Here is a 20,137-nt window from a genome sequence, read left to right on the forward strand (position 1 = left end):
TTATTAGATGCATGTCTCAGGAATAACTCCTAAAATGTATGGCGAATGCACGGACTGCACCAGGAGCAGGTCCTGCTATTATACGCACGCCGGGTGTCCCTCCTGGCCTGGCTGCTGGAGGTGGGGGCCTCCCACTGCTGCGCCCACCATGCACGGGAGGTCCCAGTGCCAGGACAGCCAGCGCTGCAGGCAACAGAAGCTCCCTCTCTCCCTGCCTTGGAAATGTTACGACTTCCAGCAAAGGCGAGAAGAAACACACTGGATAAATCTGTTAAGAATATAATCTCACATAAATCCCTAGGATGGGAGAAGAGCCCTGCTGGGTATGTTTCTCAATCCAACTTGTAAAAGCAAAGGAGATGACAGGCTTTCATGCATTGCACTGTTGCCTCAGCTGGTGCTTCCCAGCACACCGGCTTCCCCAGCTATGAAACCACCATCAGCATTCCTGTGCCCTCCTGCTCGCTCCTGCCTCAGCACCACGTTGCTGCGTGCAGTTCTGCTGATGAAACTATTCAAGAGACCGCATGATAGGCCATATCAGTGCATGCCTCTAAGTTAAAAGCAACAGATTTCTGGGGACAAGTAAACAAGAAAAGGAAGTCTCAAGGATGGAAACTCCAGAAAACAGATTATTTTATATATATATATATTTCGCAGCTAGCAATTTCAGTGCTTGTACACCAAAGCAGAAGGAATTGGTGACTATCAGAAAAAATAATCTGACTTCCTCACAGAAGCCTTATTTCAAGCCAGATGTTCCACATAGGAATGCCATCTTAACATCACAGCCAAGTTACTTATCCTGGTGCTGTCACAGAGACAGCAGATGTTGTGCAAAGGGCATTTCTTATAGTGTCTTGCCCTGATGCTATGAATGCAGATTCCGTCCTTCTGCAAGCCACAGGCTGAACAACGGAAACCTGCATTCCAGCTGCACAAGACATACAATCATATTATGGCTCTGGCACAGGGTTATTTTCTGAAATGCTGTAACACCTTGAGTCATTCCATAGCATGAGATCAAAGTGACAACGCTCTTTAGCAGCAATTTGCCTATTTTTATCTTTTTAGGCAAACTCAGTGATTTCTAAAAGAAGGCGGGACATCTGAACAGGCTGTGCAGCACGTAATGTCATTGTACATATAAGGTCTTAAAAGTTAACAGCAGAAACCAGCAAGATCATTTAAATATTCCTGGTAAGAGTCACAGCTCTGAGATTTAACCCAGGTTCTGTGGGTAACAGTACTGTGCCAACATCCCTTAAAAAAAAGTCCACTACACTGCATGAAACCATGAAAGGATGACCCTCTTGGTGACAGAGGCTGGCACCAAGCTTGGGCAACAACTGATGAGGATTCACCATGAACGCAGCAACATTGTGCCAAGGCGCGATAGTACAGAGGGGCCACCTGCAAACTGCTGCTGCGCAGCAGTGAAAGCAGCATCATATCAGCTAACCACTAACCCAGCTCTCAGACCACACCAGGGGTGTCCAGTCTTTACAGAAGAGAAACCAAAGGAACTCATTTCCATGTTGTCAAGGTCATTGGCACAGCTGACCAGGGTGCTGCCTCCTTGCTCCACCTAGCACAGGTTTCTCACAGAGGTATGCAATCACTCGTGTGTCACCAAACATAAATAGAAGATGCACAGAGACTGGTTAAACAACTTTAAACCATGGCATTTAACTGGGGTTTCATCCTAGGCCTACTTTAATAATAATACTTATTTTTTCTTGTTCTGAATTGTCACTGTATATTCATATTAAAGGATCTGTTGTCTCTTTGCACTGATTTGAGACAAATGATGGAGAATGAAGATGGATCTTGGAAGGATGTATTTTACTATGGGAAGACATTGTGTCTTTCAGCTCCAAAAGGTATCCCAAAGCGGTAGGGTGCTCGGACAAGCTTACATTACATGAAGAACTGATCCACTAAGAGCAGGAGCAGAGAGGCAGCACCTCCAAGCTCCCTAGCAAACTGGAAAGAAGCCCTGCAGACCAAGGCCCATGGCCTCTCTATGCCTGCTGTTGTCAGCCCATGTCCTCCACATGCTGCAGATGTGGATCTGCAGGTGCCCAGGGCAGGGAAACCACCTCCAGGAGATACCACAGCTTCCCCCCAGCCCCAGGCAGGCAGCCCTCTCTGGCAGAGTTAACAAACCAGGCAGCTGCTGGCACTGCACAGGCACTGCGTGAGTCCCAGCCAGCAGTCCCACTCAGACTGTCCTGTGGGACATGACGGGAGCTCCAGATCCCACTCCTGCAGTTTTTCTGAAGAAGGAAGAACTACAGCACAAAGAGATATGAAATCTATTTTGATGATCCTGCTGCCATGGCCAGGATCTCAGTGGTCCCATGGAGGGAGGGCTCAGGTAGGAATATCTCCAGGGATAAGAGTCTTGGCCAACCTGCGATGCGGTATTTTACACAGGAAAGGTGAAGAATATCTATCCTGAAGGTTAAAAAAAATACGGAGTCATTTTCCTGGCACAACAACAGTATGACAATGGGTACAATCACCTTGAACTTGTCCTCACAAGTACGGACACTGCTATTTCTACCATTAGCTGCTCTTTGGTCCCTAAAAAATCCACGGTAAAGCACCTGAATGAAGGGTAGAAGAACACTGAATAGATGCCAAAGTGGCTCTGAAAACGGGGGTATGTTCACATATTTTCATACCTGAAAAAGTACACACCTCCACCACTGGAACCTCTAGCCTGAGAAGTGAAAGACACTTCCCAAATCAAACCAGCCTCCTTGTTGTTTGCTCCATACCAAAGCACATCATGTTCTCAGAAGTATTTCTCAGTTGCAGACTGCAACAATTAGAGAAGTGCAGACCTTCACTGTTATTATCCTACACGTGCAAAAAGCATCAGGAGCAGAGAGGGCAATGAGATGCAAAGGCAGGAGCAGAGCCATGAGGAAGGCAGGTGCGATGCAGCAGTGGCTCCAGGAGATGATGGGACGAGAAGGAAGCAATCGCCAGCAGTGCTGCTGGGCAAGAATGGAGCAGACCTTCTGTGGAAGAGGAGTGTAAAAAGTCTTATTAGGTAGGGTGCAGGCAGCCAGTTTAGTGTCACAACACATTCAAGCTACTCAGCTCTCCTCAGAAGCATCTGTCAATATGCCAGATTATTGTCAATTATTCCTGTATCACTTTACACAAGACTTCTCAAATTATTGAGGCTTTCCATTGTTGATTATTTCCTACCTCTCCATTACCTCAGATAATGGAGAGCAAAATGATTCTTTTTGATCATCACACTTTATTTAATCAGGTAGCACTGCTCTAAGTCTGGACTTTTATCAAAGTTGCCTACCTTTACTTGGCCAGGCAGACTCCAAACATGTTCTAAATTTGTTCTAGATTTCCAGAAATCTGGCAGTCCTACTAGGTCAATCCTACTGTTCACATATGGCAGCTCCATCTGGGCTGCCATATGAGCAGAAACTCTATAGATACATTCACGGCAACGTGTGCTGCCATTACATTGCACAGATGCAGCTAGTCTGATGCTTTCAGGGAGCGTCAGTGGGGTCAGTCACTCTCTGACTATGATGTAGACCCAACACTTCCTGGAAGCAGCAGACAGACCTCCTGTGCACGAGCTACACAGCTGATCTGGGACAAATGCATCTCAGATGCCCTCTATGCCTGCAAACCACCCATGCCATCTGTACGCAGTGGACCCAATACTTCCTGGAAACACCCAACTTGCAGTCGATGGGCTATACAGCAAATGATGATTTATTTTTTCCTACGCAGCAAGCCCTTGATTTAGAAGAGGCACTTCAGCCAGGCAGCTAGGCTAACATTCTGGCACTAAGCCTACAAGGAGTATCTGGAAATGGTCTGCATCAGGCAATGGGTAACTGTAAACATATATGAGAAACAAAAAACGTCCAAAGGTGCAACCATTCGGCTCTAGGCTAAAGAGGGACAGAGAAATTTCTCAGTATTTTCAGAAGACGCACATGGAGCTACTGGAATAACATGATGATTCTCCTAATGAGATGCATCACAAAACTATCCTAAAGAGAGGCAGATGATGTTGTGATCTCCTCCATCAAAGGGAACAGGCACTTTCTGAACTCTGAGTGCTTCTGGGAAGCAGGAACAAACCTTAGGGCACCTCAGAGCCATTATGTTCAGGAAGCCTTTGAGCTGGAGGAGGAGATGTGACCTCCACACTCCGAGGAGTGAGTCTCACTGACTTTTCCAGCAGGGCTGATAACCATCAGTACAGGCTATAAGGAGAAGAGTGCTGAGTTATCCAAGAAATACCGGTACAAGTACCACCAGCAGCCTTGGCACAGAGGTGTCACCCCCTGCACACCCTACTATGACTGTTGCAGGCCATGGCAGCAATGTGCTGGGCAGCCACGCAGGCTGACAAGTGTGATGTCCTGGAGGTCACAATTTCCATTAATTTGTTGTGCTGTGAAAGGCTCTGGAAATGAGCTTCAGCTTCCTGCAGAGACCAAAGGTGGGTTGGTAGCATCTCCTGAAAGTTCAGGAAAAGATTCTGCAAGGGAAGAATGACAGATTTGGCCAGAGCCAGGATGGCATCTGCCCAGAAACCTCCCGGGGCCACAAAGCATGCCTTAAAAAAATCAAATCAAAGTTACTTGTCACAGAAAGCTGAATGCAAGGTCCATGTGTGGTCAGCACCTGGGAAAAAAAAGAGTACCTCAGACACAGGAGAGAGGGGAGACATCTCAGGATATTTCTTCTCTGCCTTGTTCAGATGGAGCCATGAGAAATGGTGCTACCTAGAGCAGGTAGAACAGGGTAAAGAGGACAGGCCAGTCCTCTTGGGAAGAGTGGGTCAGTTTTGGTCTCTGGTCCAGCCAGCACTGAAAGATGCTCTCAAGGGATTGGACAGTATGTAGATATGTATCCAGCATGGTCCTCACCACCAGAATTAGAGATGGGTCCGACAGACCTTCCGAGAGCTACCAGACTCAGCCTGAAAGATGGGGAGAGGGAGTGCTTCCTGTACAAAGCAGAGACTTTTGTGTAACATCTGTAACTGGAGTGAAACTGCTGCAGGTCAGGGAAGATTTCAAGTCAGCAACATCATCTGGATAATCGAAGCTGAGATGGCATCTGACTCAGAATTAGATCAGTCTCACACTGAAAACTGGAGGAGGAGTGGGAGGGAGCCAGGAGGCCAGAAACCCGATCAATTTTTACAAGACAAACTTCAAGTGAAAAGAGAGAGAAAACAAATCAAATAAAATTAGGATAAGAAGCCTTGAGAGAGTAGGTAAATAAAAGAAAAAAACCCCAGAAATTCATCAGGCAAATGAAAGCTGCTCTTTAGTAAACAGGCTGCCCTGTGCCTGGAGCACCGCACAGGCACGTACCTCTGGATGCCTGCAAAGGCAGGAGAGGGGGACATGCGTTCCTGCGCAGGGTGGTAAGGCTGGGACACTTCTCATTCAGCACAGGCACTCACTCTGTGAGCGTGCCCACGCTCAGCCTCTTGCAAAAAACAACCTCCAGCCTGTTACACGATGACAGAAAATCATTCATAGCCAGATAATCTTCTCATGGTCTGCAATCTTTTAGTCCAGCAACAGGAAGCCCAGAGTTCAACTATATTGTAATTGATAAAAGCAGCTAAATAAACCAGTAATCTACCAGGAGAAAACATTTTAAATCTATCACAAAGAAGAAAAGGCACAGGTCTGTCCTTGGTCCATCGTGGACACAGATGATACAACTGCGGACAGCCATGTGGAAAGAGGCAAGAAGGCAGGTGCCTAGTAGGAATGGAGGAATGCATCCTTCCCAGATGATGAGGCCCACGGAGCAGAAACCTCCCAGCTATAACAAAGGAAGATGGCAGGCAGCATTTGCTAAATATAATTAATATTCAAACAGTTAAGTCCTGGTAAGTTATAGAAAGTCTTGAAAAAAGGAATGGAGGAACTTCGCATACACATTAAGATACTGGGTCTTGGAAAACTGGAGAAATTCCAGGCAACAGGAGGACTATCAGTGTTCTTAAACACTTCAAATTATGAAAAGCGTTGACCTCAGAAACCATGGGCCGAGGTACCTGGCATCAGTCCCAAGAAAGGGCTATACTCTAGATTAAAGTGGAAGCACTTCTAGGAAAAAACCATGCTCTATCATTTCCCTAATTTCTTTATGAAAACCGAACTCCTGGGTTTTTTTCCTTTCCTCTTTTCCTCTGCTTTCTTTCCTGGTTCTTTTTCTACCAAGAAGCCAGAACTTGTCTTCATATTTTCAGTTATCGTTATTCATACCTTTTCCCCTCTCGTTGCTTCACAATTCCTTCTTTTTCCCCTATCTAGGCTGATATTCTTATTGCTTTCATTCCTTACTGCACCTTCTTCTCATCTCATTAGCTTTCTTGCTATTCAAAATATTTTCAAAAGTATCACAATATTTTATAAGTAATATAGCATAAGAAGCATTACCTATACTAATAATACCTAGTTAGCTTTGTAAAATCTTCACAGAGGCCACGTATGGTACATTAAGAACACTGATGCATATTTAGCATTTAGAATGCTTTTCTGAATTATTTTCTCCTGCATACCTTATGCCAGTTTTGACACCATAGACTCTGATTAGATTTTATTATTGTTTTACTGATGATTCCCCTAGTTTGGGGAAAGTAAACCAAAAGCATAATACAGAGTTTGATTGACAAGTTTATGAGTCTGGCTGACAGAAGCAGCAATGTCTGATATCAGAAAGATGAAATCCAGTACAATCTAGTACAAGCTGTTACAACTGGAATGGAGAAATCAAATACATCAATACAAGGTAAAGAATATCCACAGGTAGGCGTTGTAAAGCAGAAAATGTGTGATAACAGCCGTAACCCCAAACTGAACACAAGCCAAGAAAATGGTGACATTGCATAAAGAGAAATTTAATTTTAGGAGGTATTAACAAGATGATGAGGATCCACCTGGACTGATATGTCCAGTTTGGGGACAAAAAACAGTTGGAAAAGGCTTTTGGAAACCTCAGCCACTGAGGAAAGACTGACAGAAGTAGGTTTGCTCACCTCAAATCTTAAAAGTATTACAAAAAAGTTGGTGATCAATTATCCTACCAGTCCACTGCTGGAAGAAGAAATATGCTTACTGTGCAAAAAAATATCATTAAAACCTAGGAACAAATTTCTGATTTTCTCAGCACAGAGGAGCACTGAGAAAAATCTACTTTAACTGAACGCAGAGTTTGACAAAACATTTCCAGGGCTGATTACCTGTTCAAACTCGGTAGAAAAAGTGGTATCTTGACCTCCATTCAAGATGTTTCTGCCCAGAAATATACAACACATTTACCTTTCTCCGTGACAGTATATCTAGATTGCATCCAGAAGAGATAGAAAGATATGTGTGTGTGTATAATTTATCATGTATCATTTATCTTGCTCAAAATGTATTTGTTAATGTAGAAATAGCATCAAGCCGGACATTACTCAATGGTATTGCTCAGGTTCTTGGTCTAAACCAACCATGTGCTAGCAATGACCACCTAGACTAAGGTATCGATGCTGAGGGTAAAACTGAAAGTGCACAAAGTCTGGTGGGATAGCAGGGTACTGCTGCAGCAGAACATGAGCCCAAGGGCAAGCCAAGGTGTGGAGAGGGCACAGCACACCGCTGCAGGAGGTGAAACAGTCTCCGAAAGCTGGCATGCAAAGCAGGGAAAAACTTCAGCATAAACTCTCAGAACAACTACTGTAGCCATGAAGACTGATTGAAAGTATCAATTAGAAATACGTGGGAATTCGGTGATGAACTCTGTATGTGGCAGTAGGACCTGTGCAAATGTACTAGGTCACTCCTAGAGCCAAGGTCGAGACAAACAGAGGAACAGAGGAAGATTCACACGATGGACACAAAAGCGATCCAGTAGCTGTAAAAGCCTTTAAAATGTGAAAGTTAAAGGAGATCAAACTATTCTACTTCTCAGTGGAGGCGAGATGATCACTGTGCATAGGTGTTAAGGTATGGGGAAGAAATCTAACTGCAAGGCTTTCCAATTACTACACCACACACAAGAGCTAACAACAGGCTGATTAAATTAGGCAGAGCAACACTGAGGTAAAAGATGACTTCCAGCAGCAGGGGTAATTAGACAGCTTAAGAGGAGAGGCAGCAGACCCCACCACATGTATGCGAGGAGCACAGAGCCCACAGAGCCATGTGTCCCAGCCCTGGGACTGGGGAGGATGGGTTTGCCTGCACCCCCCATGGGTATTTCCAGCCCTGAATCAAGACCAGGTTTGCACTACAGAGGGTCGATGACTTTTTATTTCCAGGAGGAAGAGAAGGAGGTCACTTTACCTATAATTCCCAACAGACTTAAAGAGATGTCACCCATAACAAGCAATGCTTGTTATGTATTTGGCACATCAGAAAAGCTGAGCACCGCAGATGCAACACCTCTTCTGTATCTGGAAAAGCAAGCAAGGTGATGAGAACAGTCACTGAGCACCCCAAAAGGTGTTGAGCCCAGCTCAGCTCCACAGTCAAGCCCAGAAGTGCCCATCTTACCTGTGGAAACAGTGGTCACTCTAAAAGTAGCAAATGGGCACTGCAGTCACTAATAGTTTATTTTTGTTGCAAACTACGCTTTTAAAATCTGGATTATGAGCAAGCTTTTAATTAATCTGAATAAGAAAGTTTAGAAGAAGCTGGGTTACTATATTACCTAATCATTAAGCACAACAAAAAGCCTAAGCACAGATAGTAGATTTCTCTGAGGTCCCAAACTTCAATCCACTGTAATGTCAAAAGTTAACAAACATACTTTTAAATATTAAGAAAAATGTTTTCCCACTCAGATAGCAAATGCATTAAGTTTGTGGAAAATGTGCTGTGATTTTAATACATAACAGGTTGAATAACCACTCCAGCATCAACAGGAACTCCACACCTCCATAAATTATTTTTATTTCTACTATAGTAGAGCTTGAACGCAAAATCAGTAGGCTCTGCACACAGTTACAAAAACCCGCAACCCTTACAATCCAAATGTTTGACAAGAGAGAACAGATGGGGGAGGACAAGGTTACTGTTGTAGCGATGACAAGAAAAATATGGAGCTTATTAATAAAAATAATGCTATAGACGTTCTCACATCAGCTAAAATTTTTGGCATTAGTTAGGACTAAATCCTTAAAACATGGCAAACAGCAGCTGTTGTTTCTGTGCTTTACACATGTTGAGGAACAAAGGCAGCTAACTAGCAAGAGCTTACAGCTAAGCTAACTAAACTGTACAATATCAACTAGCTTTACCACTTCCTTCCAAGTATTCTTTAACACTGAACCCTTATAAACTACTTAAGAATTAAATTTATTAATTTATATGACATCACAGGATACGATGTCATTAAGAAATTAGAAATCCAGATGCTGTCAGCTAAAATTTAATTTAAATTAGGAAAAATCACAGTTAACTGAAGACATTCTTTAACAAAATCACTCCATTTGAGAATATTCTGTTGCCTGGGCAACATGACTACAAATTGCAGAGTTCAGACCATGATGCCTATTTTAAACCAACAAGATACAAATCTTTGAAGAAAATACATCTAACAACCTGTTTGTATTGTACCAAAAAGCTAATACAAATGGTATGTTAAGATAACATCGAAGTGTAAAACTCTAAAGATTTAAGAAGGACCATTCAAAGTGTTATAAGGCCCAATTATATACATGGCAGATGCAGTAGAGGTGAAGGAAGGTCAAGGTGCAAAACAGGGATACAACAAGCAAGGTGTGCAAAGAGCAAGGGAGCCACAGGAACACACATTACAATGCGCTCTCACCGGGAGCCGGTTGAGTGCGTTGGCACAGCCGGAGAGCTTTAGCACCACAAACGCCGGAGGGTTTGCTGTCTTTTGGCTTGAGCTTTTTACTCCACCATTGGCTGTGATCATGCAGTAAATACCACCAAATCAGCAGATCAGTTGCGCCTTGTAAAAGTGACACATACAGCATTTGGGGCAGTATCTGCCTTTGTGCCCAGTTCTGAAAACGGTTTATGAATCGCCTTTATTTTTTGACAAAGTGCCAGAGATCTGCAGACCATGAGCTGAGTCACGCTGCCAAAGACCTGCTAGGAACAATCTCAGGCATTAGTGCTGAACTCTGATCATCTGTGACGGTTCTCAGATGCCTGGAAGAGAAGGGAAGTTACAACCAGCTTTAAATATGCAGCACTGGGAGAGGAACGTTGCACTCTAGACCGGGCAGCTTAATTTTATGGTCTGGAAAAAAGCTGGCCAAAGCAGATTATTTGTAAACGGAGATGACCAAACAACAGCAAGCTGTAAAGAGCAAACCAGATTTAAGGGATCCAAGTTACTTCTAGGAGAGGGTAGCAGGCCAGGCTTTGTGAAGAGCGAAGAAACTGAAGATACCATATAGCTGTCTTCTGCAAAATTCTGACAGCCTTATGTGACAGTCTCAGAAACAACAAATTAAATCTAGCTGAAACTCCTGCCAAGTTATGAAAAACTGATTAGAAAACTAATTCATGACTAACTGTCAGACTAAAAATGTATGCTAAATGAATTTTACAGGACCCTACCCCAGGTTCAGTAGTACTCAATTTTTCCATTAGCCACCTGGATGATGGAGTGCAGAAAACGCTTATTAAATTCTTAGATGAGACTAAACTGAAAGAAGACGCAAAGTCATTAGAGGATTAGAATTGAAATAATTGTTGAAAACTCAGGAAATAGGCGGGAGTGGGAAGATGTGGTCAATTGAGACAAAAATATCGAGTCTATGTACAGGGATTACAGAAGACGGAGCCAACCTCTTCTCCGAGGCTTACGAGGAGCAAGAGTCAATGGGCACAAGGTGTAACGGGACAAACTGGGCATAACGAAAAGGCTCTTCACCAGAGGAATGGCCGAGTATGGGAACAAGCTCCAAGGCTGGAGTGCTCCAGGCATGGGGACTTCCCACACCTGGCTGAGCAATGCCCCCAGCACCCCCAGCAGCCATGGGGCCGGCCCATCTGAGCAGGAGGAGAGACACCCCTGGGTCTCCCCAGCCCCAATGGCTCAGCAAGTCCAGGCACAAACGCACACTGGGAGACAGCAGGCAGCAATCCTGCTGGAGATGATTTACGGAACGCAGGATTGCAAGCTGAAAATGAGTCAACAAAGTCACATTGTGGCAGAAAAGGGAAAACATACCAGGACTTACAATTAGCAGCCTTAGCTCTAACTGTGATGTAACCCCTCTGCTCTGTGCGGAACCAGCTGGGTTTCAGCTGGAGGCAGCTACTTTTAGGAACAGAGTTAAACAAAAGATATAGGGAGAATCCAGAGTAAAACAGCAGTAATGATCAGATGCAGATGATGCTTTCAAGGTCTCTGCAGGAAAGCCTGCATGCTCTGGGACATTCAGCCCAGAAGACTGGGTGGGGAAGGGGTGATCTGACTGTAAAAACAGAAAGAAGTCAGCTGCAGCAAGGACAAAAATCATCTGTTCTCAATAACCATGGAAAAGTAATGGGCTTAAATTTCAATTTAAGATTCATGTTAGATGTCAGAAGATGCTTTCTGAGAGTGCACACAGTTATAAGGGCAGAAGCAGACCACAGCACTCAGCACAGTGGGCGCTCACAAGTGGGTGAGCAAACACCCGGAATAAAACTTTCAGAGCTGATCCTGGGTGAAAGGGAAAGAAAAGACCCCAAAAATGACACCTCTGGTTCCTTAGTCCTATCTTTCTACTGCCTTCCTCAATGGGGTGACTGGCTGTGAATGAGGGGAATGCAGGAAGATTGTCTGCCCCAATCCTGGGAAGGTGTTCAGTGTGGTCTCCTGCAGCATCTTTATTGCAAAACAGGACAGGGATGGTTTGGGCAGGTGGAAAGCTGGCTCGACCACCAGACTCAAAAGTGGGGTGGTGGCCCATACAGAGTACAGGTGGTAGCTGATTATGAGCCCATTCCTCAGGTATGGAGATGGCCCCTTTTGGTACCTTCATTGACAGCCAGGATGGTAGCAGGGAGATCCCTGCCACCAGCCTTGGGAGCAGCTGGCAGGCAGAAGGACAGGGCTGCTTGTCTGCGGGACTCCCCAGGCTGGAGAAATGGACCAAGAGGGACTGGTGGGGCTTGGCCGGGAAAAGCACTGAGCCTGGCCCATGAGCTGCAGCAGCCCTGTGGCTTCTCCCAAAAGGCCTGGGGGGTCCCAGGGCCTCTCAGACCCCGGTGCCATCAGCATCCTCAGACAATGGAGGCTGAGCACCTCCCAGGCAGTGATGGCCCGAGGGCAGCCAGTGGGGTGAGGGCAGGGGTTGCCATCCTCTGCTCCACACTGGTGAGACCAGCTGGGATACCAGGGCCAGGCTGGGCTCGCCAGCACAGGATGGACATTGCAGTACTATGGCAAGTCCCATGGGCACCTCGAGATGGTCGGGGCTGGAGCGCAGGAGGGGCTGAGCGTGGGGTTTGCTCAGCCCACAGAGGAGAAGGCGAAGGGGAACCAAGTGCACCACAGCCAGAGCAGCTCTGCATCAACAAAGCCTGTGCTAGTTACAACAAGAACCTTTGGGTTTGTTTTTTGGGTTTTTTTTTTTTGGTTGGTTGGTTGGTTTTTGTTGTTTTTGTTTGGTTTTTTTAGGTAATCATGTTATAAGTAAACAAACAGAAAGCCATACCACACACCCCAAAAATCTGTTTAGAAGAATTTGGGGGTGGGGGGCCAGAAATCACAAAAATGTGGCAATCAAAAGGACACACAACCACAACTTTTTCACAGAAAAGCAGCAGCTCTGATTGAAATTTAACAATTACATTAGAAGAAACTTGAATCAACTACTTGCATACTATTTTTATATTCTGCAAATGACAACCCTGTATGTGTATAAATGGAAATGTTCAACCATGAGTATCATGAGGACAAAGAAACTTGTACTAAATTGACATTTACTGATCATTAAGGAAAAACTTGTCTGCACTTCTAACCTACATCAGACGTGTTTGGGATGAGCTAACACAAGCGATCCCATAGCTCCACTGGCATACAATTTCAACAGGAAAGAAATTGCAATCTATGTTTAGTTTTGGCTCAACACCAGTCACCTGCTCACATACACAAGCAAACCTTTAGATCAGTATGAAAGAAAATTCCGAGTTGCTTTTATTTAAATAAATAACACTGAATTATTACCTCTTGATAATTAAAACTTACAATGCTGAGTTCACATTTTGATAGGTCCTCACAGCCATTTTTATTGGCTGTAAAAGTTGTATTTACAAAAGACTCACACATTTCTAATAATTTTCCAGTGTATACCTTGGGTAAGTAAATAGTCCAAAGCGGAGTGGAAATCAGAGACAGATGGTTAAACCATACAACCAAGATGCAGTCTACAGGTAATTTTTCTTACATGCTATGATTTTGGTACTATAAGCAGCACATAGGCACCAAGAGCACTGGGGCCTTGCATGGGTCAGCCCTTATCAACCTGAAACGTTGCTGAGGAGACAAAGGAAAAGCCACCTTTGAATTTGGCCAAGTAATGTGATTTGTGGAAAACACAGGTGAGAAGTCTCCATCCAGAAAAGGCATGTCAAAGGAGCAGTAAAGTGTCTTCCATTACCACTGGGAAAGGAGGATTGGAAGAACACATGCAAAAAGATGGCTTACCAGTGACTGTACACCCCCGTAAACACAGATGTGAACTAGAAACACCCCGATACCCCATCTGTCTCCCTTTGAACTATCACAGGAGCCCAAGCTCTTTGCCATATCCCCTCTCCTTCCAAATCTGAACACAAAAGGTAGAGCATGCCCCTCATCATTTCAGATCCTCTTCCACCTCAGAGGAAGAAGTCAGTGGCTCAGCGGGCTTTGGGAAACGCAGGTACGCAATAAGCCAGCATGTGGATGAGGCCGCTTGAGAAACTGCAACAGCTCACCCACCCTGCACGTACGTGCGTGCTACCAATGACACTGTGGCAGCTGCACCATTGCTGCAGAGGGGTCCTGAAGTCCTTCCTGCGTGCACCAGCTGCAGACTGCTCCACCAGCACAACTTCAGCTCTGAGATGCCACAATAAACAGTACCTAGGGAAGGCAAGGTCCAAGCTCTAGTGTGGACACCTAGAAATATCAAGGGTGAAAATATTCAACAAGTGATTCTGAAGTCATTTGGGCACTGAACACACTCCTCTGATGAAGGCTGGAGCTTTCACTATAGCCAGTTACAGCAAGGTCTGTCACATGGCCATTGTGGTTGACCCACAGACCTTCCAGGAACATATGGGGCAGTGTAAGGAACTTCCAAAACTTTCCAGACAAGGATCCATCTTGACATTGAGAACACAAAATTCAGGCTCCATGTTAGAGATGTGAGGTTTGGGAAGGAAAACTGGGAAGTTAACACTGTGAACAAGATAAAACTTGGATGCTTCTTAGAGGGAAACTGCTGGCACCTCTAACAGGCCACTGAAAAATACAGTGCGAGGCAGGTGACGACCTGACCGTAAGGACTTAAGACTGTTTCTACTTTTTACCCGGGGGTAAAGGCAACTGGAAAACTGACTTTTATTAAACAAAAGGTGAAAAAATTACTCAGAGGTTCAAAGTGTACGGTTGCCAGCATACAACACCTGGTTTAATACCATCAGAGTACTGGGTTCCTGAGAAAGAAAACACTTAAGTGAGTCCTTAAGACATCTGAAAGCCAGGGAGGAAAAGTACAGCAAGACCTGATGCACTGACAAGACTAGCCAAGGGGTTAGAAACCAGAGGACTCAACCCAGCTAAGGCAGGGTCTTACCCCCAGCTCACACCAGTTACACAAAACATCTGGGACTGATGGGGACACAGATGCACAGGCACATGAAGCAGAAACAAACCGTTTGGTACAGCTACTGAGCAGCAGCGGTTTAGGATTCTCCTGCTGTTTACAGGGAAATCTCAATGTGGAAAAAAGCAGGGTTCCTGTGGTGGCAGCAAGTCTCCAGCCCCACACCACAAGGCAGACTGCTGAGACACAGGAGTGGCACAGACGGCCCAACCTCTTTGATACAGAGGCAGGAAAACCAGCAGTTCCTTGTGTCCTCTGAGAAGTAAGACAGATGGAGCCTTCCATGTCTCATCTTTATGTGTATAGAAATTAGGACATTACAGTATGTATGGGTGGACAGTTAGATGGGGGGAAAAAAAAGGATGGTTAGGCTCAGAGAGTGGTTGTTAATGGGTCATTCTTTATCCAAAGGCCAGTGACAGGTGGAGCATCACAGAGGTCATCAAGTCTACAAGTGACAACAAACTGGGGGGAATGGTCAGCATCCACAAGGCAGGGCTGCCACCCAGAGGGACCTGGACAGGCTGGAGGAATAGATCAGCAGGACCTCCAGGAAATTAAAAAAGCACAAATGTAAATTCCATTTTTGGGAAAGAAGCAGTTTTGGTAACAACACAGACTGGGGAGCAGTTCAGCAGAAAAGAAAAGGTCCTGGAGGTCTTGGTAGATAGCAAGCTGGATTAGAGCCATGGGGACAGTGACTTCAGCAAGAGCAGAGGGTATCTCCTTCCCCCTCGCACACCAGATAAGAAATTGTTTTATGGGGTCTTTGTTATCAGTGACAAGTTGAACTCCAGTGTGACACAGGAAAGCTGTTCCATATGGCCTGTCTACACCACCAGGTGTGGATCATCATTCTGATTAAGTTCAGCTTGCAAAGGTAAATGATTTCATTTCCAAGTCAAATCATGTGATTTGCATGCTCAGAGAGGGACACGGTCATTTCACAGAATTTGAAAGGTCTTCTCTTTTGCAATCACTCTGTCAACCTGGCATTGAGGAAAGGGAAAACAGAAACCCAACATACTGCAGTTGAGCAGCAGCTAGCACTTAACATTTCCATAAAAAACACAAGAAACTGCAGACAGGCTGACCTGGACGACTCTGAGCTATCAGTCCCATGCAAGAAAAAGACTGACGCAGTGAGAGTGAGTAACCTTATTATAATATTAAAAAAGCATCTCTTGAAGAACAAGATTTAGAGACAAGTCTTCACTCTCCTAAGAGACAAAACATTGCCTAACATTGCCACCCTGAACTTAATGAATACAGGATTTCAGCTCCCTGGGATCCCGTACAAATCACTGGTGGGAGGGAGGATGCCACTGACTCAGCCACCATTCACAGTGTTTGCACAACTGCCTGCCTATATGCCTGTCCACAAGTTCCAGTCCTCTGCTGGGTACCTTCCTGCTGTTTAAATGGGATGGTGCGTTCATCACATCAACAACGGCAACAGCCAGTTTTCACAGTCCTGGCTTCAGCGCCTGTCCTTCCCATCACAGGCTCCTGGCCCCATGGCATGCTCCAGCAGCCAACACCCCAAGTACAGTCAGTGAGCACCTCAAGGCACGGAGAGGTTGGAGAGACAACCAGTGCTTTGGCAGCACTTGTTTCTGATCAATGATACTGCTAAAGCAGCTGGAAGGAGGGGGAGGCGGGGGGGGAGCAGTGACAAACAACTTTATTTTCATCCAGTGCATTTTGAGTATGCAATACCCTACCTGAAAAATGACGGCTCCATCCTTCTGTGATAAGACCGTACTTGGATGAGGCTGGGGAGCTTTGGGAAGGACTGCATCTGCACAGGGGACTCTCTTACACAATTTACGGATGTATGGATGAAAAGCCAGCTAAGAGCAATTGAAGACAGATGTAGGTACAAACTTGGCTCAGGAAAAGAGAGATGCAGATTGCCAGAAGCTAGGAAGATACTCTGGGAGAATTCTCACCCCAAAGCCACCCTGCTCTTCCGCTCTTCCCTGAAGCCTACCACCAGCCACAAAGAGGTGAGACTGCTCCCAGCCCTCCTGCCCCACCACACAGGCCAGGCACTGCACTCCACGAATGGGTGTCAGGCCCCTTTGCAACAGGAGGAACTCAGAGAGAGAGGTGGTGTGCTGCCCCAGGCCACAAGCACACTGACATGCCTTAGGGAAGATAACCAAACAATTACAACTTCTAAACCCTCTAAATTACTCAGTGCTATCTCAAGCCATCTCGGGACACTGACACCAAGCTATCTGATTAACAACAGCAATCAAATTAACAGGAGGTATGTGCAGTAAACTGACTAAATAGCCACACAGCAGCAGATGTATTTTACGGGAGCTCCCAGCAGCCACAGAACTGTGGGGTAGCGCACACTCACTCTTACAGGCTTGGCTCTCCTCTGCCATGCTGAAACTCCATCCTAGCAAGCCAGCAACCCATTACCACATGAAGATGGAACATGAGAAAGCACCAGACTTTGCAGCAACAGTGACTTAATGACATGCTGAAGTGTCAAGCAAGCAATCCAAGCAGGGATTGGGAGTGTTTCTGTTTGAAAGCTGGGAACTGAAGGCAGCACACCACACTAATACCAAATTCTGGTTTGGATTTGCCAATAAACAAACCGATTGGATTACCAATGACAGTTTCCATTCTCAGGAACAGAAACTTCCAATAAGTTGCACTACTTCAAAAAGAAAGAGGCAAACACCGGTCTTTCCTCATTAAGATCCACTAGGACCAGGCAAGACATGAGCAAAATCCGAGCAGGAGCCATTTGCCTTCTTCCATCACCTGCTACACCATGTTCTACAAATGCTCAAAGCAAAAAGATTGCACTTTCTCCATCTCCTGATTCCAAAAGTTGAGCTCATCTCAAAAGAGAGGCAGCAGTTTCCTGCAAGAAGCCTTTCCCTGGGAATAAATATTTTTACACTAAATTGGAGAGCAGTCAGATGGGACCATCCTCAATCCCCAGAGCAAAGCTCCATGGAGAACAGCAGCCTCTGAGCAAAGCAGAGCTTGCCACATCATGCCCTTTCCAGATCTACCCCCAGAGGCGGGAGATAACAGAGCAGAGAGGAAGGTTCGAGCTATGGTGGATTTGCGGAGAACAAGGCTGTCCACCCTGGGCTGAGCTCCAGCATCCTTCAGCATTTGCTGTGGTTAGCAAGGCCCCACCAGTCACTCAGAGCAAAGCTGCAGTGGCACACACCCACGGTCCCCAGGCCACTGTGGAGGGGAGGACAAGCCTCCCTCCTCTGCCACCAGGCACCCACATGGCATCATACAAGTGACGCTCCTAGCTACAAAGCTCCACCAGCTATGACCAGACAACCATCACTTAATAGGTGAATTAATTGCATGGCATAAATCTCAAGTTCCTGCATGTGACAAATACCAGACCATCTATAAGGATGCTCACTTTGACCTTCAAGGCCCTTTTTCCTCTTGGCATCCAAGCCAACATGTAGCACAGCTTGTGGGGAACATGGTCTCAGTCTTAATAAAGAAATTACTTTTAAACAAGACTATAAGCTATGTATTCATTTCCTGAAACTATGTAAACATTTTTAGCTCCTCACACTGTACACACAAGTGATTCAGAACTGATTATCTCTACATGTCTGCTTGAATCCTATATACAATCATGGTAAGTACACACATGAGTACTGCATACTCTTTAGGACAGGATGCTTAGTTTGCATTAAAATATACTTAAAATTTAAGTGAAATATCTTCATGCAGAATGGAACATCACTGCAGCAGCTTGCAGCAGGGTGTTCAGGGAGAATCACGGCTGGTTCACCAGAGCTGCCAGCAAGCGGTCAGGTCAGAGGATGCCTTGGGTCCCCAGCATACAGCACACACACTGCACAGGGATTTGGTGCCTTCCCAGTAAAATTTGTCCCTTGGCACGCAGGAGGCTCACTAGAGATACCCAGTTCTTCTGCACAGGAGGCAACACCAGTGCAGCATGACCCATTGTGGCAGATTTCCAGCACCTGCAGAACATCTGCCCAGGAATTCCCTGCCCACCTCTCCAGGATCTGTTGCCACTCCAATGGCAGCCATACATGCACAACAAGAGCGACTGTGTCTATAAGAAGGCTTCTTTCTCACAGGGGCCACGCACGATGTTTGCAGGGACTGCATGACATCATTGTGGTCATCACTCTTGCAACTCTGTGGCCTAAAGCCACTATAAACAACACCAAAGGGGAAGCAAAAAAAAGCATTTCTAAAGGGCTAATAATTAGCAAGCTCATCTGCAGCCACCCAAGCTGGTATATGAGTAAGACACTGACAGACACTCTCTGTTCTCGAGGGACACCTGAAGATTAGGACATTGAGTCACAACAGTTCTGAAAGGTCCTCAGGCAAATGACTGTGCCTTAATAAGAGCAAAATCAGGATGGCCATTCCAAGTTCAAAAACTTTTAAAAAGGGCAAAGCAGATGGGAAGAGACCTTTTGCATCACAGGCTGCAGCCTGCAGGCATTCACTTCCCATGATTTGCAAACTTATGGAAGGCATCACACTGCAAAATGACAGAGTTGCCCTTTTCCACCTCTGTTACCCAGCATACTTACTAGAAAGCTATTCCAGAGTTTCACGTCTCTTGTGGCTAGAGGTCTTCTAACCTCTAGTTTAAGTTTATTAACAGCAAGTTTAGGTGCTTTCATTTCTGTGGCAACACTGTCCTTTATTTCTAAGGATTCTCCTCATTCTCTACCATTTACTGCAACATTTCTGCAGGCAGCAAAAACATTTCCTTTCCATCTCCACTACACACAACCAGAAAGCTCTTTCATTCTCCCACCATAAGATACCACTTTCATAGCCCTGTGCATGTGTACCACGTGTTCTCTTTCCTCCCTCCTGCTCCAGCAATTAAGTTGGTGTCAGAACAAACATCCCGGATCAATGGTTTTGTTCCAGTAAGCTTTACCCCACACATGCCCCAGACACGTTGCAGAGGTTGCCCTTGTCAGGGGCCATGAGGAGCTCTGCGGGAGGAATGGGGCCTGGAGCTTGCTGCCTCACCTGGAACGCTGTCTGGCTGTTGTAGTTGCGAATCTCTTTGCTTGCACCGCGGAAGAGGAGAACCCGAGCGCAGCTCTCCTGTGAAAACAAGCAAGGGGGAAAGGGGAAGAGACCAATTAGCACTGCAGGTTAGCAACAACAAAGCAGCAAACCCTGTGGTTTCATCGCGCTCAGAAAGCCTCCTTCGGCAAGAGCAAGTAAGGATGCTCAACCCCTACCAACTGGTCACCCCAACCCCAG

General features: G+C 45.5%; 1 protein-coding gene across 3 annotated transcripts in view; it reads right to left on the minus strand.

Moving 5' to 3' along the window:
• SHANK3 (SH3 and multiple ankyrin repeat domains 3) overlaps positions 1 to 20,137 on the minus strand; it is a 369,137-nt gene that overhangs the window by 253,055 nt on the left and 95,945 nt on the right. For all 3 annotated transcript variants that reach the window (XM_080390963.1, XM_080390961.1, XM_080390962.1), the window contains one exon: positions 19,898 to 19,975. In XM_080390963.1, coding sequence (XP_080247089.1) covers positions 19,898 to 19,975 — 78 coding nt within the window. The remainder of the gene's footprint in view (positions 1 to 19,897; positions 19,976 to 20,137) is intronic.

This window comes from Falco punctatus (assembly GCF_963210335.1).
Source record: "Falco punctatus genome assembly, chromosome: 6".
In the NCBI taxonomy this organism is placed as follows: domain Eukaryota; kingdom Metazoa; phylum Chordata; class Aves; order Falconiformes; family Falconidae; genus Falco; species Falco punctatus.